This window comes from Sinohyriopsis cumingii, chromosome 17 (genome assembly GCF_028554795.1).
Source record: "Sinohyriopsis cumingii isolate HCF-2022 chromosome 17, ASM2855479v2, whole genome shotgun sequence".
Classification (NCBI taxonomy): domain Eukaryota; kingdom Metazoa; phylum Mollusca; class Bivalvia; order Unionida; family Unionidae; genus Sinohyriopsis; species Sinohyriopsis cumingii.
This window is the reverse complement of record NC_142977.1, coordinates 45,386,750-45,413,242: the sequence shown is the minus strand read 5'-3', so window position 1 is coordinate 45,413,242 and position 26,493 is coordinate 45,386,750. Positions and strand designations below refer to the sequence as shown.

At 34.0% G+C, this 26,493-nt stretch overlaps 1 protein-coding gene across 13 annotated transcripts in view; it reads right to left on the bottom strand.

Moving 5' to 3' along the window:
- Nucleotides 1-26,493, bottom strand: part of LOC149778535 (proto-oncogene vav-like) — a 220,624-nt gene that overhangs the window by 24,919 nt on the left and 169,212 nt on the right. For 8 of the 13 annotated variants that reach the window (XM_089939418.1, XM_089939430.1, XM_089939421.1 and 5 more), the window contains 5 exons: nt 24,848-25,020; nt 16,952-17,074; nt 13,779-13,869; nt 12,193-12,289; nt 3,302-3,316 (listed from right to left, as the gene is read on the bottom strand). In XM_089939418.1, coding sequence (XP_089795544.1) covers nt 3,302-3,316; nt 12,193-12,289; nt 13,779-13,869; nt 16,952-17,074; nt 24,848-25,020 — 499 coding nt within the window. Of the gene's footprint in view, nt 1-3,301; nt 3,317-12,192; nt 12,290-13,778; nt 13,870-16,951; nt 17,075-24,847; nt 25,021-25,356; nt 25,509-26,493 lie in introns of all 13 variants that reach the window. The other 5 variants (XM_089939423.1, XM_089939426.1, XM_089939419.1 and 2 more) reach the window with 3 other exon arrangements.

The following is a 26,493-nucleotide window of genomic DNA, read 5'->3' as shown; positions in this document are numbered from 1 at the left end:
CTAAATAAAATTTTAATGCACTGGGTATACAACTCCCTGAACAAAGACTTACTGGGTTTTTTCTGAAATTGTTTTAAATCATATTATGAACACCTCTACAATATTGTCAAATGGCTTAGTGACAAAGCTCAAGGTGTGTGGACATGCATTCAAATCCATCCATGTCAAAGACTATGAGATTCTAATGTAACTGATACAGTAATGGCATTGTCTCTATGCTTGCTCCACAAGACACAAAAGCAAGATGCCCAGGAAGGCCTGATATCATTCACCTGACATCTGCTTCAAAGCTAATGGAAGAGTTTTTTGGACGTGAAATCTAGTTCAGTAGGATGCTTTCCGTTGGAAATTCTTCCATGATTTGACTGCATATGTTATAAATACAACGGTTTCAGAGTATCTCTATCTCTTTTATCTTCATACGTATTTAAAAGCACATCATAATCTTTTTGCAAATGCAGAAAGATTCCTATGCCAAGATGCTTTGCGTCAAGGTTGGTTCAATTCTGTGCAACAGTTTGGGTTTTGTTTGTGATGAAGATTCCAAATGTTTTTCTCCTTTAAGTAGTAATGGTGGCCATATACATGTACGATGTCAGAGCATCATTTTTATCAATCTGGAAGACACTCAAACATGACTCAAACTTACTCCCTGGATAATTCAAAAGAAATCATGAAAAGTGTTTTCTATTGTAGCAAAGGCAGCTATATTTGAAAGAAGATTGACACCATTTGTATCAATTAATAACCCTTCTGGAAAGAATGCCATCTGTAAAACGTGATATAGTTCGGATGAGTGGTTTTGTAGACATCATTTACAGGATTTTCTCTTTTAAGCAACAGCAGCCATAATTGAAAGCAAACTGTCATCATTTGTACCAAATTATAAGGTCTTCATGGACAGATTTTCTGCCTTTTTTGAAACTGTGACCATATTTGATCGTCAATCAGAATCATTTCCAAAAGGTTGAAGGTTCACGCCAGAATACATTCTGTCAAATATGATAAAATTATGTTCAGTCTATATTTTGATGAAGTCATTTAGAAGGTTTTCTTATTTTTAGTACTAATGGCCATAACTGATGGTGTATCAACATAATTTGTTGTTGTTCTTGTTGTAGGGTTTAACGCCATTTTTCAGCACACGATAGGCTAGAACCTGGGAAAACCCCAGAAAGAACCATCGACCCACGAGAAGCTACTGACAAGCTTTCTCACATACCCACATTAGCCGAATCCGAGACTTGAACCCACGCAGACAGAGGTGAGAAGGCAGTGATCCGTAACAGGAAGCACTTTAGACAACTTGGCCACTTGGGGCCCCAACATAATTTGTTAAAACATGAAAGATCTTCATGCCAGGAAGCTTTCCTGTCAAGTATGTTCAAATTCTATTATGCCGTTTTAGAGAGTAAGTCATTTAAAACTTTTTAATTTTTAGTTACCATATTGTGTTTTAGCAATGGTGACACCATCAGAAGAAAGAACAGAATCATCTGTACCAAGTCTTTCTGCCGTTATGCTATCAGTGAAACTTTATCATATTCTGTTCTGCTGTTTTCAAGAAGTCATTTAAATATTTAAACTTCTTTAAGTAACGGCTGCCATTTTTAATGGTTTCTCTGCCAAATTTAGTCAGAACTGCTCCGGTCATTTTTGAGAAGTTATAAATAGCAGCTATTGATGGATGCCCAGTGGATATAGGGTCATATGATAAGCTCACTTTATGATCTGGTGAGCTACAAATAGCTGCTTTTAATTATATGGCTCCATCAGTGTACACACTCTGCTCAAGTACTATAATTGCCAACATGCAAGAATCATCTAGAACCTGTCCCAATGGCACAGTTTATGTGGGTGGATGTGCCAAAATAAAACAATGAGTTCACATTAGGAGAAACACGTAAAACCTCTGGACCAAATATATGACATATCCTTCTTGCTGTGTTTTTTTAGTGCTATTTATTTGCATAAATGTGCTGTTTAACAAGAACTCTGCAAAATAATATACAATTCCCCATAGATATGAATTTTAGTGGGTTTGTGCAAATGGTTTTAATGAAAGTCAATATGTGGCCCAGTCAGAATTCTAGTTCTTTAGTGATCTTACATTCTGGTCAATATATAAACAAAAAGCTGCAATCATGTGGAAAAGGAAACCATTACAATTCTAGATACATGTAATTCTGTTCTCCTAAAGTTCTTCTCTTGCTAAGAAATGCTAAGAGATACAGTTCAACCATGGTAGCTCATATCTCAAAGAGTTTTTAGTGGCTCAGAATGCTAGATCAAGTCAAAGAGGTTTTAATGTCACAGCATATGTTTGAGTGGGACATGGCTCTTCCATCATAAAACTTTACTCAACAGCTTGAGTAAATAATGTTACTCCTGACTCAGAAGTATTACTTGAATTGACAATTACAGCTGTTTCATAAGTTAAAATATTTTCACGTCAACAAAGTTTTACGATTGAGGGGCCAGACCATGTGGTCATGAAAATGTCTGAGCACAAAACAAATAGAACTCAGACTAAGATCTCTGAATCAAAAAATTAACAACAATATAGCTGAAATGTGACAAAGATGTAATCCTGAAATTTACACAATTATAACAGTACTGTGAGCAAAGAAATAAAAGATGAAACTATATAAAACACAAGTATTAAAACTAGAAAGATGCAGTTTTAATCCAGTGTAAGGATTTGTTGTAAATATAAGATAATTTATTAGTAAGAAGGCATGATCAGACAGAAAGGAGAAATCACTCTTATTCAATAAATTCCTGTCATATTTCAATGTGGCACAGGATGATTTTTTAATACTGTAAATTGTAAGTTCATTTTAAGCGACAATTTTTAGTATTTTCTTCAGATAAACAAATACTTATGGGGAAAGGTAAGATTTATTTTCTTTATTACCTTTAAACTGAACATTTTTAGTAGCAAAATTACTTTGTAAAATAAAATATGAAGCACAAGTAAATAATTATAATTTTCATTGACTGATATTGTCCTAATAATGAGAGGAAACTAAAAATTACATAAATCCAGGTAACAATTTTTCTATCATGACCTTTTATTAAAACTGATTTCTGTATATTATATTACTTTAGCAGTATGACATTTTTCATGAATCTATAAGTGATCATATCTTCAAAATAATTAAATTAAATTTCCCTATTATATGGTTAATATTTTCTGCTTGTAAATATTTTATTTACAGCAGCTGAATAGCCAAATGAACAGAGACAGTTTAAAGAGATAAATACCAAACCAATTGGGAAAGTATAGTTTCATACTCACCATCATCTGTGCAACCTGTATAACAACATATTTTGTTTTGTTTTTAAAAAAAATTAAATACTGCTATCAAAATGAATAATATATTCTGGTAATTAAGAGCATATGCCAAAGTGAAAATCTGAAAAAACTTTACATATTTTAATTTTTTATTTTTAACCATTTTCTGCAGCTTTGTTTCTGACAAAGCTTTTTTTTCAAGAAAAATAAAAAAAAAGTGCTGAAAAGATTATTATTATTTTTAAACAGACATAGAAACATTTCTCTGCAGATTAATAAGGAGTCTTTTTGATATGAAATAGAATGCTCACTTGAAACAAATAAATCAAATCATCTGTGAAACCATCTCAAATCATCTGTTAAGTCTGTGTCATAATACGACTGGGATTACTAGTTACCTTTGAGCTTTCTTCATTTCTTATTTCAGCTCAACTTACTACTTGTTTGGTCCATCTTGTGCCTAAATAACTTTCCAAGCCACAACTTCATAAAGTAAATAAACAACATAAATACCCTGAAAATTCCAATTTTAATCCCAATCGATAGGGAGCTTTCTTTTGAAAAATTTTTCACTAAAACAATCCTTTGTAAGGCAATGGTGCATTCATTTTACTAGTTGACACTGAAGCTGAATAACTGCGAGTCAATGTAACAATCTTAATTTGCAAATACATATCATTATGTGAATATATGTAGTGTAAGTAAAGAAGAAAAAGTTTTATTTGGTACTGCTCTCCAATATTAAACACTCTTCATTATGGTGTCATTCCAGATATAACACTTTACCCCTATGGACCAGTGACAAAAATCAAACCATTGTACTTGAACTGGTCTATCAAATTTAATACAAAACTGGTTGAAAGAAAGAAACATGAAGCTATATATTTTTATTTCCATTTAAAACCATTACCAACTGACAAATTTTTATTTATTTTTCCTATGCAATGGTTTTGTACTTACTGTGGTAGGCCAAAAATGACCCCCATTACTGCTTCATAAGATGAGATCAGTATATGGCAAAATAACTCATTCTATATTGGGGCTGTTCCAGTAAAGCATATACCCGGGGGGGGGGGGGGGAGGAGGGAGGAGGCACTTTCAAATTCAACCAACCCACAATAGAAGCAGTTTAAAAAACTTATGATCGATCATCAGATATGTTTTAATAAAAAAAGACTGCCCCCTACAGAAGCATATTTTTTATGTAATGTCTGGCTATGGGTTGGTGGGCAGCAGAAGCGACTTTAATATTGGGTTGGGGACAGAAATGATTCAAATGACAGCTGGCTGGAGGTAATCTACTGAATACTTATAGATCATGTAATCTACTGTATATTTTTATTTGTATTCATTCAATATAATCAAACTTTTGTCCTTTTGTTTGTTTGTCTGTCAGCCATGTATGTCTCTGATACTATGAAATCACAAATTTTCTTGGTGGCTGATAATTTGTAGATGTCACTGATCAGACCCTTAATACCCACTAATTTAATGTCCATGAATATAGATTTTATAATAGGGATTTCTATTCTAATACAGAAATCATGAATTTGTATCCTTACTAATCTGTGTTTACTAAAGTGATCACTATGTTTTGCTATTTTGTCTTTGTTCTTGGGCATGCTGTTTTTGATTTGAATAATAGTTAAATCTTGTATTGCTTTAAATGTGTGGTCAGATGCTATGATTCCTTGTTATATTTTTTTTTCAATAAATGTTTTGATAAACTTATAATACATGATTTTTCAGAGAAAAACGTTATGTTTATAGAAGTGATGTCACATATTTTCTGCCTATGTTTACAATATTTCATTTCTTGTAAGCACATATATTTCAGTTACACATGTCTTATTTTTATGCCTTGTTGCAAGACTAATATAAAGTTTTAAAAAAATAAAATAAAGTAAGTTAAACATTTTTATATCATAAATTAGATTTTTAAAAATGGATGAAAGTCAAAGAATCATTTTTCCCCCGAGAGTACTTGTAACATCAATGTCATTGCAGTTAAATGTATTGTCAACAGCATCATCATCACTGATGGCCTTGCAGTAACATTCTACACTTTCAATCCAGTTGTCATAGGTTCTATCTCTCACTTCTAGTTTTTCATATGAGACTTATATCTATGGTCTGAGGGGCTTTCATGGCAGAGTGGTATAAGATGCTTGTCTTGTGATACAGATCTGACGGGCTTCCATGGCATTGGTACAAGATGCTTGTCATGTGATTACTTGCCTCATATGTGTACATGAGAATGTTGCCAGTTACTTGTCGAAGGTCAGTGGTTCTACATAAGTGGTGTTTGGTGTCTCAAAAGTACTTGGACTTTCTTCAGCAGTAAAACTGGCTGCTATATATAGATTCTTTTGATCTGAAAATGGTGTAAAGGCCATAATGATCTACCACAACCTGAGGTTTCATGTCTAAATGACTTCAACTGTTGGAGATAAACATCAAATCGACAGAGGCTCCATGTGCCCAAGTGTATTAAGGTGCTTGCTTTTACAGATCACTTGCACATCTCTCAGAATGAATTTTTATCAAAGATCAACCAATCTGGGTTGGTGTTCTTTTGGGGTTCTTCCTCCACCTAATATTTTGGCTGCTATGTATAGCCTATCATGTAGTAAAACATGACATCAAACCCCCTCCCCCAAAAATGAATGAAACCAAACTAAATCAACCAACCAAACAACAGTCGCAACAGCAGCAAAGGTACTAGTCCGTCATTTTTGCCACAGCTGTACAAGTTTATCAATTCTGACTAGTAATTTTTGCAGACCTTTGAATATTGTCAATTATGCCTTTCTGACAGTTACCTATAAGTCATCATCAGTTGGTACAAATGGATTTTTCATGGTGAGCATATGAGATGGAGGAGTCTTGAGCAATCCTGCATCACACACTGCCAAAAAGTTTACATTTTAGCTCCTTCAAGTTTCTTAAACAATGTTCATTGTTCCAACCAAAACTGTTATAACGTATTCAAGCTATATTCAGCGATATCTGAGATGTGCAAGTGTAATTAATATTTTTAACAAAGTATGAGAATGTATCAGTGTTTTTCAATGATGCATTTGAACTGAACATCAACCAGAATCAACAAACCCAGAAATGAAATTGATGACATCTCTGAGGCAGAAGTAAAGTGTATAATCATAATCTGCCAAACAATTTTTCAATCGTTAAATTTGCCAAATTTGTTTCCAACCATATTGATTCAGTGGACATAATCACCAGAATGGACAGAACAGACCAAAACAGATATATAAAGAAGGTTAAAATCAATTTGATACAACTTTTAAGTAGCTAAATTCACTTTGGTTTAGTAAACTGTACACCCTTTATTGTCTTCCCAATGATGTTGTTGTTGTTGTTTTGGGGTTTAACGCCATTTTTCAGCACAAGTTAGGCTATGCATGGCGGCCAGTATTAATGGTGGAGGAAAAACCCGGGAAAACCCCGGGAAAAACCACCGACCCATGAGAAGCTACTGGCAAGCTTTCTCACATACCCACTTGGGCCGAATCCTGGACTCGAACACACGCAGACAGAGGTGAGATGGCAGTGATCCGTAACGGAGAGCGCTTGAGACCACTCTGCCACCTCCCTATGATGTAATTTCTTTACTAAAGCTGAGAAAATAATATTGCACACATCATTGCATTCTTCTGATGTTATTATACTTCTCCATTCCAGCCTGATCTTAATGACCTTGTCTCCAAACATACTGTTTGTCTTGTTTATGATAAGTATTGAAATTGGTCACTTACTTTTCCTACAACTATGGTAATTGTGAATATGTATATCAGTGTGAAATGCAATGGGGAGACTAAATCCAAGATAGAAAACCTCTACATTTCTGGATGCATTCTGCTTGAATTCCATGTTTCTGCAGAAAACTCAAGAGTTCATGACTCAATGTACTAATTCAGTTCCCACTGTAAACCCGTGCAAACACCATGACAATAAAATTCAATAACTTAAAATTTCCAAATGCTCATGATCAAATTTTTATCACTACAGACACATCTACGACAACAGCTTTTGTGAAAAGAAAACCGTAACAGCTACACCATTTTCTGCATCTAAACAAGTTTGAAATGTGTGCTTTCAATACGACACCAAAGAGTCTAGTACTGATTTCAGTAACGAGTCTTCCAAACTTAGGTCTGTAAAGGGATGGAAATTATGTTAATAAAACAATGTCCCTGATGTTTTTCAGTTACAAGCAGGACAAGCTCTCAAAAGGTTCTTTTTACCAAAAAATCTTACTTTCATTATCAACCAATCTGGGACAGTCAAACCCATATATACTCTTTTTTATCTTCAATGATTTATAGTATGTTTCTCATTCTTTCATATCTGTAGTAATGTGAGTCCTTCAACAACTCTCAATGGTTGTATGCCTTTTTTGACCATGCTGACTGGACACACTGTAAGATAATGTTCAAGTAACAGAAATACCATGGGATAACCAGAGACCAATACAATAAAATGGTCAAGTTATCTCCCCTGTAGGAATGCTGCCAGGATTTCAGGATTTAATCCAACTCTTGTGTGTGTGTGTGATCTCCGACGAGGGGGCTGTGGCGGGAGGAACAGCCACTGTTCAATATCTCCCTAACATTTTAACAACTGTCATTCTTTCTTACTGTTCCACTCTGTTAAGGCACTAATGAAATCAAAATACTCAAAGAGATGTCATCTGTAGTTGTGTAGAGATTATTACTGTGATGTCATTGGGTATGGTCATGTGGTTGTGGTGGGGTCTTGGTTGGGATGGCAGAAAGACCACAGGCTTACTCCGTATTTGAAAGCTAATTACGATGTTTTCAAAAGAATGAATACTTTTCTAACAATTCAGCTGGATTTGGATTATATACTTAATTCATAGTCAATGAACAGTTTGATGTGTTTATTTTGGAGCCAAGTTCCTCCATCACATTCGAGATTTGGATATACCAAAGGTGAAATTAGTACAGTTGCATCCTAAATTACTAGCATGGCTACTTCAAATGTTATTTAATGTGAGACTTTAATGCCAGAACTCATAGCTTGAGTGATTTGGGGGTTAAAAAAATGAATTTCTTCTCAAACAAAACAAATCAATCTGGTGCAGATTACATTGTTTTTTAATGATACTTTGAGAATTCTTGATATGTAAAAATGCATAAGAAATGAACATAGATCAAGAAATTAATACCACTGGGAAAATACTGATAGAAATATGCAGAAATAATGATATTATTTCAATGGAATTTGTGGTGACAATACGAGTGCTGGTTCTTTAACTTTACGAAATACAACTTGTACAACTACTGTTGTTTCTAACAACACTCTGTAAAATGGCAATAATTTCTGCACAAATGAATTGCACCCAATTTTTCCATTAGTACCTTGTTAATTAATAGTTTTAGATTTTACAAACAACTAAGCACAATACATGATCACAAATATCAATATTGCAAGACTGATATACATGAAATTCATTGTCATCATAGCTATCAATAGCTAGTATTTGCCAACTGAAAACATCATCGGAAGACAAACCCTGTTGTGATTTTGGTTTCCTGTGTGGTCCTTATTTGAAACACGCATTTGTAAACCTTCACTGTTGAAAGTAAGGTAAAACTACCATAAAATGCTTGTTTCAGGGTCCAATGAACCAATCAAATTAAGTTAAACAGCCTTTCATGTTGAATCGAAGTATCCAGCTATTTTAACATTGGCCTTACTGAAACTGGATGTTGCATCAAGCGCTGCGAGACGCTACTGGCAGTGCAAATTCTGTCACGATATGCACTTTTAAAGTTAAAAGTTGAATAAAAATTGCATTTTGTGCAAAGCACGTTTTATATTCACGATGTTGATGTAACTTGCGGAACACATATCAACACTGCCTTAAAAGTATGCAAATTCATACAAATCTGGTGTGCTCGCTTGTACTGGCATCGTTTGTGACCCAATGTTTTATTCACGCGAGTTAGATCACTGGGAGGGGGTTAGATGCGATTTCCAATATATATTCTTTTTTTTGTCTGACCACCCCACCAGCGATTTCTCATTTTGTTAACACAACCCACAACAGAAGTGATTTTCCTAACCAACCTTCCACTGTCAGAATCAAAATAGTTTGAAACACAACATCCTACAGTTTTTATGAAGTGCCATGACGGGGGTGGGGGTGGGGAGATATATATATATATATATATGTTTTACTGGAACAGCGCTTATCATTTCTGGGGTGAGCTTATCCAGAGAAACAGCTTTCTTAAATTATGACAAGTTGACAGACTTGGATGTTGGTCAGGATGATCATTAAGTGGGAGTTTATCGTGGGCAAAGTTTGGTGATTCTCGCTCAAACAATTCAACAATAACTCTCAGACTGCACATTAGTGTGGTGATTAAAAATATGAAGGGATGATAATATATATATATATATATATATATATATATATATATATATATATATATATATATATATATATATATATATATATAATAATAATGCATACACACACACACACAAACACACACACATCAGGGTTATACTTATACAATATGATTAGTACCATATATATAAGTCACCTTTTTAAAAATAACAAATCAATTCAGGCAGTTTAGGGGTCATCTTATAGGTGTGACATACAAAAGATTGGATAAATCTGACTGAATCCTTATAAAGGCAGCCCCCACTTTGTTTTCCCAGCTGACAATCATTTGATTAAGTGATGAATCTAACAAATCTGACTTAAAGACAGCACCTATTTTGTTGTCCCAAATGAAAACTCTTTGATGGAGCTATGAATGTGAGACTTTTTAGTCACATGTAGAGTCCTATATTTAGTTAATTGGGAAGTTTATTATAACTCCCTTTGACCATGCAGCATAATGGACACCTTTTCAGTGGTAGCAATCTTTTAAAGAGATATCAGACTGGATGATGAAAGTTTTACTTACAGAGCCCAAGCTCAGTCACCACATAAATAATGGCCAAAGTTTCCAAAACACCAGTGATCTGTCTGTTACGGCAGACCTTGTCACTTGGACATCATATATCGAGAATTGCTAAACATCAGTAGTTTCACCCAAATGGGATAAACAAAATGCATTCAAGTTACAATTTATATACCTACGGACAGAAAGATAAGAACTGCACCATAGAACATGAATTTGGTGTATTGGTGAAACAGATGCATGAATGGCACAAGAAAAAGTCAACTATTGGAACTAGGCATCGGAAGGAAATCTGAACAACAGAAACCCCTTATGCACAATGGGAATGCAGTTTTAAGAAAGTGGGTTCTGGAGCAACATCAAAAATGTGCATGATGTAGCTAGAAATGAAATCAGACTGAAGGACCATTCTTCTGCCAAGACTAACAGTGGTGAATAATTTAAAGTTCCAGCTGGATTGTTTGCACAGTTATTGCAAAAACATGAAATTCAACAATGATAACATACTCTCTTGAGCCAAAGAGTGCCTGTCAATGTTAATGAAAAAGTATATGGTTTCTTTAAATTTGTTATAAAAGAAAAAAATCATTTTCTGAATGATTTTGATCTGGCACACACTGGAAATACCAACACTCAGCCTGCTACAAAATTGCGACAAAATGTCAGGAAATAAGAAAAATTTCACTGCAGTATTATGTTGTTTAATGAATGACATAAATTGGAAGCTGCTATGTGGAGCTGTTGTAACTGTTGACCCTAATGTTGAGATGGGCAAAATACAGCATGCAGGCTGACCTGGTTTTATCTATTAATTTACATCACAGTTATGGCTTTAGATATCACTTATCCAGCACACACCTTGGACAAAGTTACCCATGCCTCCCCTAGAGGATGGGTAAATGAAGCAATTTGTTTTGTCTGGAATCATAAAGTATGGAACAATTGACTAGATCAATGACTGTACTGTGACCACTGGATATTCTCCTACACAAGCCATTCACGGCAGAAGCAGGAAGAAAATTGGATTGTAGATTGGCCCAAAGAACTGACAAAGGCAGGAAATCCAAAGCATTCAGGGTCTGATTTAGAATATCAAGCGGGGAGTAATGCATGAGAGGAAATTCTACTGGAGGTGGTTGACAAGTCATGAAAGAAATACAGTATTTCCAATGCTGTGGATCTTACAGAGGATGATGAACTCCTCAGGGATTTCATTCAAGATAAGACTAACAATGAAGCACCTACAGATGTTTCAAAGACAAAGAATCCAATTTGGATTATGGATCCAAGAGAAATCAGCTGGATGTTTACAATGACCAAAATTAGTGGAGAAATTAAGAACTTTATTTTTGGTGATTCAGACAATGAGGATGAATTATCTGACTCTGAACTTGTTGACATTAGATAGTAACATTTATAGGATGCTGTGATCCCAATCATGTAGATGTATGTACGGTTTATTTTGTAAGGCATTTAAAATTATTAGTGTATTCAATATTATGAATCGGATCTTTTTGGAGTACCATTTTCATGTGTGACCTATAATCAAATTCATGGATTTATCACATTAATTTGAAATGTTAGTATAATGGATTCATTACACAAATTTATGTGTGACATATTCCATTCAACATTATAATTGCATTAATTTTACAACAGTTTTGTCTTTATTTTTCCTAATTATCTCTCTCTCCAATTTGGCTTAATTTTGCCCAACATGCAACTCTGACTCAATTACAACAAATCACCCCTTTATGGTGGATCTGATGAGCAAAATTACACCTCCACTTATAGGAAAATCTTTCTGCACTAAATTTTTTTATACAGGGTAATCAAGTATTTATGGCAGGTGTTTCAAGTAAAAGAAAATCTCTAGTCAAAAAGAGGCCACCATAAAAACCATAAAAAGAATGCAAGCAACGACCTTACCTTTGACATCAGAGGCATTGACTGGAAACTGAAGGGCGGTATCAACTTCTGGAAAACTGTCAGCTAGGGAATTCTTCTGGTAAAATTCTACCAAATCCTGAAAAATGTAATTTAATGATAATAGCAAACCCCCAATTTCACTTTTTGTACAATCAAAAACCTTGGCATAACTAAAAACATAAACTTTATATACATTTTTTAAACAAATGTTATCCTTGTTCTTAATAATAACCTGACCACTCCCAGTGACCATAAGGAAGGGGTCCAAAAGTCATAAACATTAAAACGTGTCGTTAAAGACCACTATTATGAGATACAACGTGCAAGTCCAGATACTCAATGCATATGTTTATTGACTATTCCATTATCTGCCATTAGAGACCATAATAATTTGCCAGAATGACGTGTCTTTTAAAGGAAGCTTTACTGTAATCATACACAATACTCTTGATACTCAAATAGGACAGATACCACATTTACAGTCAATACAATTTTTTTTTAATGACATCTGAATGAGAATTCAGACAGTGGAATTGATAGATTAGCTGAATACTATCACATGATCACAAACCTGGCAACCAATAGGTTATGATTCATAGTCCAATTGGTTATGACTCAAAAGTCCAATGGGTTATTGTTTAGGCCGGCAAAAGAGCCAAAAACTGCATGTGCAGTGGCTGAATTTACCAAGTTCAAACTTAGTAAGATGTAGGCATATTTTGTACAGCTTAATTAGACTACTTAAAAATCTTTGATCTGAACTAGTACAAAATGATGCTATGAGAAGCTATTCTTAGTACATGTATATTCATGCAAGTTGTTTTTTGTTTTTTTTGTTAAAGTACCTCATCCAAAGAAACAAAGTACAAACTATATATAAAGAATAGTCAAGTCCTTTAAGGGCCAATGTCTTTAATATAGAGGTTCAATACCACTGTTCCCAGAATGTTGAAGCTTGGCCTTTTCTCTCAAGCTTAGAAAGAAACCTTGGACATAATTTGCTGCCACTGAGAACTATGTTTGTTCACACAATAAAATATAATGGTGGAAGGAGACCAGTCACAATGATGACATTCTTGGCTTTTTCTTTCACAACATATGTGGTGCACTCCACTTAAGGCAAATCAACAAACCCATCAAATTGATATGCATTCCTACAACTACTTCTGATGTTATTTCTTGACTTAATGGACATGGCTAAGCAATGTTCCAACTGCAGAATTCTATCTGTCAACCAATGTATAATCCAAAAAACCTTGCAAAGTTGTCAAAGAAAGGAATACAAGTCACTGTTACCTACTCATGCCTATAGTGAATTATATCCTTTAGGATTAATACAACCATCATGTTTCATAACTGTACATACAACAGTGTCAATGAAACAAAACTAAATGCAAGATATTAATGATGATGCATATGCCAACAGTGATCACAATGAAAACAACAACAACAAAGCTGTTGGAAGAGAGATGATTCTGTCTATACTATGCTTCCCAGGAATGATTAAATAAATAAATACATGTCCTTGATGTACATGAGTCAACTAAGGTAGGTCTCAGTGAAATCCAAATGCCATTTATGCTTACAGGAACTGAATGGAAGAACCGTGTGTCTGCTAGGTAGTAGGCACCTTCTTTATTTTTCTCCACTCGAATATGTCTCACAGCATTGGCATACCTGAAATGACGAGTATTTGATAATAAAAAAACTAGGGCAATATTTTAATCAATGTACCACGAGCACTGATGAAAATTTTCTAATCAAAGTACCTCAAATACCAATAACTACTATAACAAACAACCATAATACTAACAGATGATATAGTTCTAGTAACAGTAGTAGAGTTTAATGACATGTCAGAAAATAGTGGCATTGGTGCCAATCAAAATTAAAATTCTAAAATTTAAATAAAAGAATTGCAAAACAAATGTAGGAAGAGAAGGCCTTCCAAATAACCATAAACATGAGGTACTAAATGAAAAAATTCAAAAGTAATGATGTTAAAACAGGATATAAAATAATAACAAATGTAACTGTTGTTCCCACAGATTAGTTTGAAATCATGCCCAAAATTGACAGAACATGTCTAAAAAATTAAACAAAAAGATTTAAATACTGATAATTACTATGGAGTTGTGAAATGTGCCAATTAGAAATTTCGTTTCATAAAATTTGCAGCTACTTGTTCTTTTCCCTAAGCACTCTCTATTTAGTACATATTACTGTGACTTTTCAGAAAGCCACTTCGTATATTATGTCATCCTGACGTGGTATTGAGCCATTTCATAGATTTATTACATGTTTAGCTTTAAGACATTTCCAAGACACAATTCATGTATATATCATATATTTATTGCATGTCATCATTAAGATATTTCATAGACCCACTTCACGTATTTATTACATATTATTTACATTGTATGGACTTATTGCATATTTATTACATGTTACAACATTTCATCTATTTATTACATGTCATCATGACATTTCAATGAACCATTTCATATAATACACACCATCATTATGACATTTCAATGACCCAATGAGTGTATATCATATTACAAGGAATATACACAGCCATCACATAATTCTTGTGCTGATGAAAACTAACATTTCTAAATATGCAAAATTTTAGCTAATATGCATACAAATCATCAACTATATTTGTGTCTGTAGAACTCGTATGCATACAAATCATCAACTATATTTGTGTTTGTAGAACTCGTACGCATACAAATCATCAACTATATCTGTGTTTGTAGAACATATATATATATATGAATCATCAATCAGATTTGTGTTTGTAGAACTCAAATGTATACAAATCATCAATTAGATTTGTGTCTGTAGAACAAATATGCATACAAATCATGAACTAGATGTGTCACTGATGCAGTTAGAATCCAAAAAGTACATATATTTAATGAAAAATGGAAAAATTGCTTTAATGGCCTAACAATCAGAATCTAGTCAGGTCTATGCTGAAAGAATTTTGTGCTAGCAAACCCTTTTTTTTGCAAAATTTATGGCAATAAAGTTAAAAAATGTCTTGCAAAATGGAAAATAATATAGATTACATGGCATGAAATGTGTTCTTCAGAATGCATCCTAACCTGAATCCACATGCTTGTTCATATGACTCCTTTGTCTTTACAGTTTTTCAGGATAACTTTTTGTGAAAATTATGTGAGTGTCATTTTTAAAATGCATTATTTGTAAACAGTGCAAAGTTTAAAATATGATAATTATTTCACTGTAGTTACATAACATCATGATCTTTGTCAATTGTAGTTACACAACATCATGATCTTTATCAATTGTAGTTACACAACATCATGATCTTTATCAATTGTAATTACACAACATCATGATCTTTATCAACTGTAGTTACACAACATCATGATCTTAATCAACTGTAGTTACACAACATCATGATCTTTATCAATTGTAGTTACACAACATCATGATCTTTATCAATTGTAATTACACAACATCATGATCTTTATCAATTGTAATTACACAACATCATGATCTTTATCAATTGTAGTTACACAACATCATGATCTTTATCAATTGTAGTTACACAACATCATGATCTTTATCAATTGTAGTTACACAACATCATGATCTTTATCAATTGTAATTACACAACATCATGATCTTTATCAACTGTAGTTACACAACATCATGATCTTAATCAACTGTAGTTACACAACATCATGATCTTTATCAATTGTAGTTACACAACATCATGATCTTTATCAATTGTAATTACACAACATCATGATCTTTATCAATTGTAGTTACACAACATCATGATCTTTATCAATTGTAGTTACACAACATCATGATCTTTATCAATTGTAGTTACACATAGCACAGGTTTAGAAGCTGACTAATAGATGTGCTGATACTTTGTTGATAATGGGTATAGGGCTATGTCTTAATAGAGGATTCTTTAGTTTTCTTTTTCTTCTTTCATTTCTTCTGATTTCTAACACAAGGGAATTGATTAAAGTATTGATAGCTTCCTGTGGGTCAGTGGTTCTTACCAGAGTTTTCCTGGGTTCTTCCTCCACCAGTTATACTGACTGCCATGTATAGCCTTTCATAAGTCGACAAATGGTATTAAACCCAACACAAAGGTATTGTAGGCTTTTGTGATGATATACAATTTCAAAGTGTCTAGTCATAAAGAAAATATCTGTGCAAGATTTTGAACATATTCACTGAAAATGGGATGGTAGGCAATGACTTGTGCCTGAAGCTATTGTTAGACTCTTAATTCATCTTCTAACTCTCCATGGAGTAGTGTGCAGATGTGATTTTAATCAGACTGGATGTACAGATCAGTCAGACAGACCAACATGGTAAAAACATTATCCCCACGCCAACAATGGGGGAATGAAAATTTTAATTTGTTCCTACAAGTATATTCATTCAGGAAGTGCTAGTTTTATTCAAGATGTTCATAGAAATGAAATGTGCAGCAGCTGCAATCACATCCACAACATCTCAATTGTCAGCTAAATCTCATTTTCAGCTTTTAAATAAGTTTAATACTTTGGTTTTTGCTTAATGCGTGTCCCAATAATTAAAAGGACAAACATTTTTTAAAAAATTGACATAATTTGTGGAAGGGATGCAGTAAATGTCAAAGAATTTTGTCTGGATTTTGATGAATTCAACCCCCTTCCCCCTTTCATGACTTATCAGCTACATTATAAAATTAGGTATAAATATACCAATTCCAACGTACTTGATACTGAGTGAGTACTCTCCCTTCCTTGCCAAATTTTCACTGACCCGGATCAAGAAGCTACCATTGGGAGAACCGTTTAATTTTTTTACTGCATCATCTCGACTCATTGGTCCAACGTACCTGGTGTAAACAAAAGTCATGTGATAAAATATATTTTGAACAGAAAATAAAAACCAGTTCAGTCCTTTTCATTATTAAAGCTCATTACATCCTAATAATATGATAGCAAAGTATTTGTGTAAATTTAAAAAGAATTATCAGAATAAATACATATTAATAAATAATAGCAAAAATATCAGTCCTGCATTTAAAATTGTTGTCAAATTTCTGCCTTCACACTTACTGTTGACTTAAGTGAATTCTGGTACAAGTAGCCATTTCTATCAAAAAATTTGATTGCAACAGCGTTTGTAGACAGTTTGGTTAACCTGTTAGACTAGTTGTCTCTCAGCATTCTGTTTCAACAGTGAATAAATAATATGATGCTATACAGACCTGCCAACCCTAACAAGATTTTCTCTTTGAGGCAGTCATAATGAAGTTATACAGATATGCCAACCCTACAAAGATTTTCTCTGTAAGGCAGTCAATATGTATTTATACAGACCTGCCAATCCTAAAAAGATTTTCTCTGAAAGGCAGTCAATATGTATTTATACAGACCTGCTAACTCGAACAAGACTGTCTCTGAAAGGCAGTCAATATTTATTTATACAGACCTGCCAACCCTACAAAGACTTTCTCTGAAAGGCAGTCAATATGTATTTATACAGACCTGCTAACTCGAACAAGACTGTCTCTCTGTAAGGCAGTCAATATGTATTGATAGAAACCTGCCAACCCTAACAAGTTAGACTTGACTTGTTCATCAGGATCTGATGCTGCATTAAAATACATTCAAACCTCAATAACCTCCAGATAAAGTCACCAGTTCCTTGCTATATCTTTGAACTTGTAGACTTTTTATGAACTAGATGGAGTCCTTTTTTTTCTAAAATCATTTAGAACATAATGTTTGTGTAGACTGTCACTATGCATGTGCCAAAACCAGACTGCTGTTTGCTCTAAGAAGAACATGTTACCTAAACAGTTCAAATAGGCCAGCCTGCAATATTTAGATCAAGGTGTAGTATACGTTAAGCACAGTAAGTTTGATCAAATATTTAACCATTTTTTGTCCATTTTGTACATATTTGCTTTCTATAGCTGTATTAAAGAGTAATATGTAAACATTATGGCCATGTACGTATTTTTCAGTGAAGAATTTGTACATGCTTTAAAAACCCGAGAGATTCAATTCATCAATCAAGTCAATTAAGCCATGTGACTAACTGTAACTGACCTATCTCAGCCTCTAAATCTACTGATTTGTTGTCAATGTTTGTCTCACAATATTTTCAGAATTTGATAAATTATCATAATCAGTGTTGACTACATCGATATCAGAACATGTATCTGATTTACTGACAGCGTCAGTCATGATTTCTAATCATCAAAACTCTATGGAGTGTGTTGAATGAAGTCTGCACCCTCCATTTTGGATAGGAAGAATCCAATCCATTTAGTTTAAATAGCAGATTGTTACTCAATCTTAAACAGAAACCACCTGATGTAATGTCATCATCACTTTCCTCATTGACTATAATTTCGAACTGGTGGTTTCCTCCCAAAGGTGGTGCTATGAAAACCAGCTCAAACTGGCTTATGCCGACTGTAGGCAACAAAACACGTTTCCATGTAGATGATGTGTTCAGATGCATGAAAACATTATCAAGACACATAAACACACACTTCCACTGAAATGTGGTAGAGATGTCCAAAAGTTTCATGTGGCATATCTCCTGCTGTAAGCAATATTTTAATTGACATGTCCTTATGTCCAATAAATTTAATTGGTACCTTTTGTGCCTTTATTCCAGTATAGCCAAAAATCTGAATATTCATTTTTTATCCTTTTGTGGTGACTGATGGTACATTTCAAGAAGCTCATTTCCTAATTCACCTTCAATGTAAATGCAAACTTGATCACATCATCAGTGTGTTTGGAGAAAACAAGGGCAGATTAAAATGCCCAAGATACTCCTATAAAGTTAGTTCGATTTCTTGACTAACATGAAATCTTGGATCCAGACTAAACCCTGACATAAAGAAATTTGGACCTGACCACAACAATCTCATTTTTATAATTTGTTGCTATTATTTTATAAGTTCGTAATTTGTTAGTCATTTCAATAAAACTAATGGTCAAATTGTATGGGTGGGCAGGTCTGATTGTATCAGAGTACTTTATTGTCTTTATTTTCCTATAATATATTAAATAATTTTACACTGCTTAATAGTAGCATGTTGAGTAATTATTAAATATAATGTCTTTATGGTAGAATGATTATTTTCACATACAATATAAACATATTGTATATTCCCTAATTAATACCTGTTTGGGAGTTACATTTTCCAAAGGGGGTGGGTATTCAAGTGCAACAATGAAAGCTGAAGTTGTTCTTTTGATGTGCTGTTATAATGACCACATATACATATAGGAGGTCTTTCTACCACTGAATTCAGTCATTGTAAATATCAGCACAGTTAAAATGATCAATCAATCAAAAAAATTTTCAAGGTATCCAATCAAAGGGAAATTGCCTAACTCAATGGTCAGGACCTCCTGTACACTGAATCTTTTGCATTTTCTGTTCTTAAAAAAAAAAAAGGGGGGGGGGGGCATAATTAGAGTGAGGGCATTAATAAGGGAATATATGATAGTTTTCATACATGCAAAATATTTATCTATATACATGCAAAACATACATCTATATACAATGACAGTTCATCAAGAAATTATGAAAATCAACGAAAAGACAAAACATCACAACTGAATTCCTTTAACAACATGCTTGTTTTCAAAAGTGCTACAGGTGTACATGCCAATATATAAAAGCGTAATTACATTTAAAAAATTATCACATGATCTTTTAACAAAGAGCAACAAGAATGGAAATCTTTTTGACCAACAAATATACTAGAAGTGTTACTTCATTCCATTTAAAACTTTTACCAAAGTAATGTAAAATGAACTCTAGTTAAAGGCTCACTGTACGTGGGCTATTTTTGTTTGTAATTAGTTGTATATTTCCATACAAGATGAATGAATAAAAATAAATCTCTATGACCATCAAATATAACAGAATTCTCATCTCATTTACAGCTTTTGCCAATTAATGTGTAGACACTACATCAGATATAGGATCGCTCCAGTGGTCTAGTGGTTAGAGCACCTGCCTCAGATGCAGGAGATCGTGGGTTCAATCCACAGCCGAGTCATATCAAAGACTTATAAAAAATGGTACTAACAGCTGCCTCGCTTGGCACTCGGCATTAAGAGGTTAGTGTTAGGACTGGTCAGCCCGGCGTCAGGATAATGTGACTGGGTGGGATATCAACCTACATGTCTGTGGCATGATGCCCCAGTGCTAGACATCACTATAAACTGCCACACTGGAGACATTGTAGTGATATGACTGTTTTTTTTTAATAAAAAAAAGTTACATTAAAAATCCAAATCACACACACATACACACACACCAAATAATGTAATGTGTAATAAACTCTAGTTAAATATGATAAATCTAGAGCATGATTTTGTGCCAGTAGTGTAATTGTGCCATTTAACTGCTTATGAAAACGGGAACCTTTCACCTCAAGAATAAATTTAGTGAAGAAATATACAGTAAAGGAACATATATTTTCTCTCAGAAATAAGTTAGGGAAATGAAAAAGGGGAGCGTGGAATTAAGATATAACAGGGGTTGCCAATTCTGTGAAATCTGAGTAAGGAATTATATTGGTTGCTGGACATGGAAATTGCAAATCACATACATGGGACATAGAAATTATTAATCACAATCAATGGACATGGAAATTACTAATCACACTTGTGACAGGAAATCTGCAAATCACACACATGGGACAGGACAATTACTAATCACACACAGGACAGGAAAATTACTATTCACACTGGACAGGAAAATTACCAATTGCACACAAGACAGGAAAATTACTATTCACACAGGACAGGAAAATTACTATTCACACAGGACAGGAAAATTACCAATTGCACACAAGACAGGAAAATTACTATTCACACAGGACAGGAAAATTATTAATCATACAAAGGACAGGAAAATTACTAATCACATATAGGTCATCACCACAAAGGAATGGAACAATGTTTAGTTTTCAAGTGATCAGTTTTCACAATAATAGTCTCATTGAGATTAATAAGAAAAAAACCTTCATTTTTAAGGTATTTAGTTTTCAGAATGGTAATTAAACACTGAACTGGAAAACTGTTCACTTTTTAAAGTAAGCAGTTATGGGAATTAGTCACACATGGGTCAAGCAAGTTTTGTGAAGACCGCAGTGTCCCACATGTATCCAAACATGAATGTAGCACCACAGACCCTGGCGCATAACAAGTTTTCATGCAATAAGGTATCCTCACCTGTATGATAACTTTTTTAAAATAAAAAAAATATTTAAAAAATGAAGTTTTCAGAATATTAATACCAAATGGTACATGAAAATTTAAGTTTCGCTTTTAATGTAGTCTATCTTAATAGTATTCATTATTGGGACCAAATACTTTTTGTAGGCTTTCAGTTAAGAATCACTGGAAAACTTCAGTTTGTAAGATTGTTAGATTTTACAATAGTAACTTTCATGAGATGGGAAAACAAAATTCTTTAATAAAAGTAGTCAGTTTTTAATAGTAGTCACCAATGGGTCTGTATAGATTTGGAGTTTTTATTTTTTTAATGTAGCTTTAACAATTTTTCAGTCATATCGCTACACTGTCTGCAGTGTGGCAGTTTAGAGTTATGTCTCACACTGGGGCATCACACTACAGACACGTAGCATGATGTCCCACCCAGTCACATTCCCCTGACACCAGACCAAACAGTCTTAATACTAATCTCCTAATGCTGAGCACCTAGCAAGACATCTGTCTGTATCATTTCTTCTTAAGAAGTCTCTGGTATGAGTATGCCGGGCTTTGAACCCGCAATCTCCCACATCCAAGGTGGACACTCTAATCGCTAGACCACTAGAGCAGTCAGCAGAGCAACAGAGATCACAGTAAAAGATGGTTCCCAACCTGTGAGCCATGGGATTATTCCAAGGTGTCTGTTACTGACTGACTAAATAATATACCTTGCACATTTTTAAATGTATGTATTTGTTGTTGTGAGTTCATACAAATATTTTCATGTATTTTCTAATGGAGCCTAAAAGTATAACCATGAATCTGCAACATTTCTGAAGTTAAGAAGGAGTCCTCATGCTCAAAGGTTGGGAACCATCAGTGCAAGACATAGTTCAAAGCGTATAAGACAGTTCATTCTAGGACAGTTGAAATAGTGTGATACATAGTTCACAGAGTATGAGAAATCGTCAAGTATAAGACATGGTTCACTCAGTGTAAGACAATTCATAGAATGTAAGACTAGTACAAGACAATTCACAGTGTAAGACATAGCTCACAGTACAAGACAGTTCACAGCAAACAAAATATAGTACTCTGATTACAAAATATACTTCATAGAGTATAAGACATAGTTCAGCATCAGCATCAGCATTACACTGTGTATACTCCAAGTTTGTTCTGTCTGTGCAAAAGCAATATGCTCGCTAGGTCCTGTTGGTAAATGACATCAAATTCTATTTATAGCAACAAGGGTAATTCATAACCTGCTCTATTAGCTTACCAGGAAGGGCCAAAGGCTAGCACAGTTTATTAATGTTATGACATGCAATTTCAAGATTTTTCTTCTCCAACAGACAAATTCACAACTGTCACTCAACTCTGGTTGATCAGTGACCCACGTGGACAACTGAACCCTCAGATTACCAGCCGTCTGTGCAGCATTGCATAATACCCTGTCTACTTGTTGCCTGTGTGAATGCAGCAATGACCTGTCTACTTGCTGCCTGTCTGAGTGAATGAACTGACAACAGACAGAACTCTAAACCGTGCGAGATTTTACTAATTAAGTAACTAAAAACCCGATGCTGGACAAATGTTCATCACACCTCTACATCAATAAATTGTGACCACTGGCATTCAAAATCATTGATCACATCTTAACGGAGGAAACAAACATAACATGTAAAACATGTAAATTCATTAACAGCGGGGATGGGGTGGGGTGTGTTAGTAGCTTTCATTCATATATGAAAATTACAATTTCCATTGTCCTTCACAAATATCTGTCCCATGGATTTTCATATTAAATGATATAGAAATTTAAAAAATTGACTGAAGTCAATAAATTAACGACTTTTAGTATTAATCAAGCTGACAAGCAACACTAACAAGTTTGTGCATTGCTGATGTTGAGAATTGCATCCCTTTAAAAATCAGAGTACATAAATATATATATTTATTGAAAGCAAACTCAAAACGAACTCAAGTTTCATAGAAAGAATTACACCCATATACTGCCAAATTCAAACCCAATGATATGTCTGAACTGGTAAATTCTTCAAGATAACAATTTTAAATGCAAGCATCCACTTCTCTGTCAACTGCACGTGACAATGACTAAACATAACTCCGTGTCGTTTGTACTGATCACCACAGTTAGAAAGAGGCAGCTGCACAGTCCCAGAAGACTATATGAAGATCAAGGAAACAAGAAGAAAAAAATTCAACTTTGCCCCCAAAAGTTTTATTAGAACCTCAATATATCATTGCCAATTCTGAAGAATAATTCACAGATTTGTCAAAGAAAAAAACCTGAGCGATGTTGACAGTTTGCGACTTTAAAATGAATTTAAGATGTCTCCATGCCTTCATGTTACTGTAATGCCATCACTGTTCATGAAATATAATCGACTCAAGAAAATCTATTAGCTTGTGTCACTATTTATCTTGCAATATTCTCCATGCAGCATTTATCAGACACAACATTAAAAACCCTCATGTCAGTACAAACTATACTAATTACTATAATTTGCTTACACATCTCACTAAAATCAAAAGCTATTCTGATATATATATATATATATATATATATATATATATATATATATATATATATATATATGATTATAGTTTAGAACAAGGCTGACTTTATTACTGTTTATTTATCTCTAATTATGTATTTCAATGGCATCAACAGGTCTTACTGCATTATAAACAGGTTCATAATTATTTGGGCATGAATTAAGAAGGACTGGAGTATATACCAAAAAGTATTAAGGAAGCATGTGTGTTACTTTTGAAAAGAAAATCATGAATTCTGTAAAAGCCAGAATGCAAAAAAACAGGCATTTACTTCAGCATCTTGACAGAATTCACTTTTGCTTAAACTAGAAAACTGAACTTACCTAGGTTTTCATAATGTAGGGCTTCATATTAAATTCGACTTCAATGATGTACAAAATGAAAATTCTTATCATTTTGCAGAACAAATTTCAAAATCAAATTGGGAGCACAACTCCATAAAATTTTGTTTGGAAATGATGAGAAAAATTGACTTCTGTCTTCTCAACATAGACTAGTAACAAATTTAGTTTCAATCCGATAATGTCCTTCAAAAGTTATTCAAGTGGAAATGAGTCTTGATGGACAGGACATGATCAGATGGACATAGAAGCCCTCCTCTTTCAATATCAATGAAACTTAAAATCAACAGCTTCAAAGATGTTAAAAATATTCTTTTAGTTATGTGATAGCTATTAATCTGTAAATTTACACAGGGTTAAAATAAAGGGAACCCAACTAATTAAAGATATCATAACAGAGTTAGTAGTGCAAGGAAAAGGTGAGAATATAGGTCAGAGAGTTTTATAAAGGACTGTGGAAATGACACGGCTGATTTATATACGTACCAATCACGTTGACCGAAATCGTCTGAACTATCATCTGAAGTGGGGACATTAACATAACTGATTTTTTTCGGAACACATGGTTGGGGACCCCCATTAACAGCAACGTTTGGCTTGGGTTTTGGTGTACCAGGACTTTTTATTTCCCACTGTAGGTAAGAAGGCTTTCTGCTTAGCTGGGAAGTAAAATAAAAATAATAACATAAATGAAAAACTAAAAATGCTGTCCAAAGTAAGCTGAAGAAATCTGACATTTTTCTAGCTCCCATTTGCAGCTGATTCTGACCTGCTTTTTTCCATGGTGGAAATGTTTTCCACTGTAGGAATGAAGGTTTTCTGCTTAGCTGGCCATTAAAGGAAAGAAATGGATGAAGAAAACTGAATATGTAGCATAAACAATCCATAGGAAAATAACACTCTTGTGCAGAATAAGCTGAGAAAAAAAAAAAGAAAAGCTGGTGCAATGGTTCGGAAAAGTTTTTGCTACGTTCCTATTCAATAAAAGTACATACCAATTGTGTTTAATGACATCAGGTATATTCTCCTGTGGTGAACCCACATTTGGTTTCACAGTTTTAACATTTGACCCACCGTTCACTGAGACACTTGACCTGGTTTTATTGGCTTGTGGGTGAACTGGAACATAGGATGCTTTCCTCTCAAGCTAATAACAAAAATTAAATAGAGCAGATCATGCAGAAAGAAATAAACATCAAGCTGTTGCACAAAAGATGAATAACGTAACAAGAGTGGTGCACTGAAAAAGAAATATCTAATGAATTAATACTGTTTACAATTAGTTGGTATGGCAATTAAAATCCCTATTCTCAATATGTTTTGGAACACAAAACGAGAAGTCAATCTCTAACAGCAATCCCAATAGTCAATTATGGGATGCATGATTCAATCACGGGATTCCTGCTCTATTCTGACAAAAGTCCCTTGAAATGACTGACACTCTACTTGGCAAAATGGTCAGAATGTTTCTTCCTTTCAACAGTCTAGTGCTGAAACCATCTCTGATATTCTTCAGCAATAACAAGAATTTCAAATTAGCTGCTGTGGTACACATATTGGATGTCAACTTGGCGCCATTTTCATTTAGGACAAAATGGACATCATTAAAAATCTTGGGTGAAATCACATGTAATAATGATCATCCATTCGGAGGAAGCAGTGACAAGAATTTAACAGCTGTCAAACCAGCCATAATGGATGTATGACTGACACCATTTTGATTTAGGACAAACAAGGTTATCACAAGTCTATTGTTGAAAACCCCCATACTGATATAGCCATCCATTTGGAGAGTAGAGATATCACTATTTTCAAGAAATGGCTTTCCATTCTGGAGTAGCAAGAACAAGATTTTCAAGATGGCTGATTTGGTGGCCATTCTGGACATCAGATTGGTACCATTTTCAATCAAGACCAACTGGACATCATAAAATGTCTTCTGGTGAAAACCCCACAACAATGACTTTCTGCTCAAGTACAGCTGTGATTTTTAGATGGCTGCCATGGAACCTATATTGGACATTAGATCGGGAACATTTTCATTTAGGACCAGCTAGACATTATAAAAGTCTTTCACTAAAAACCCATGCTAAGACGAACAGCAGAAGTAAAATTTCAAAAACATCGTCACC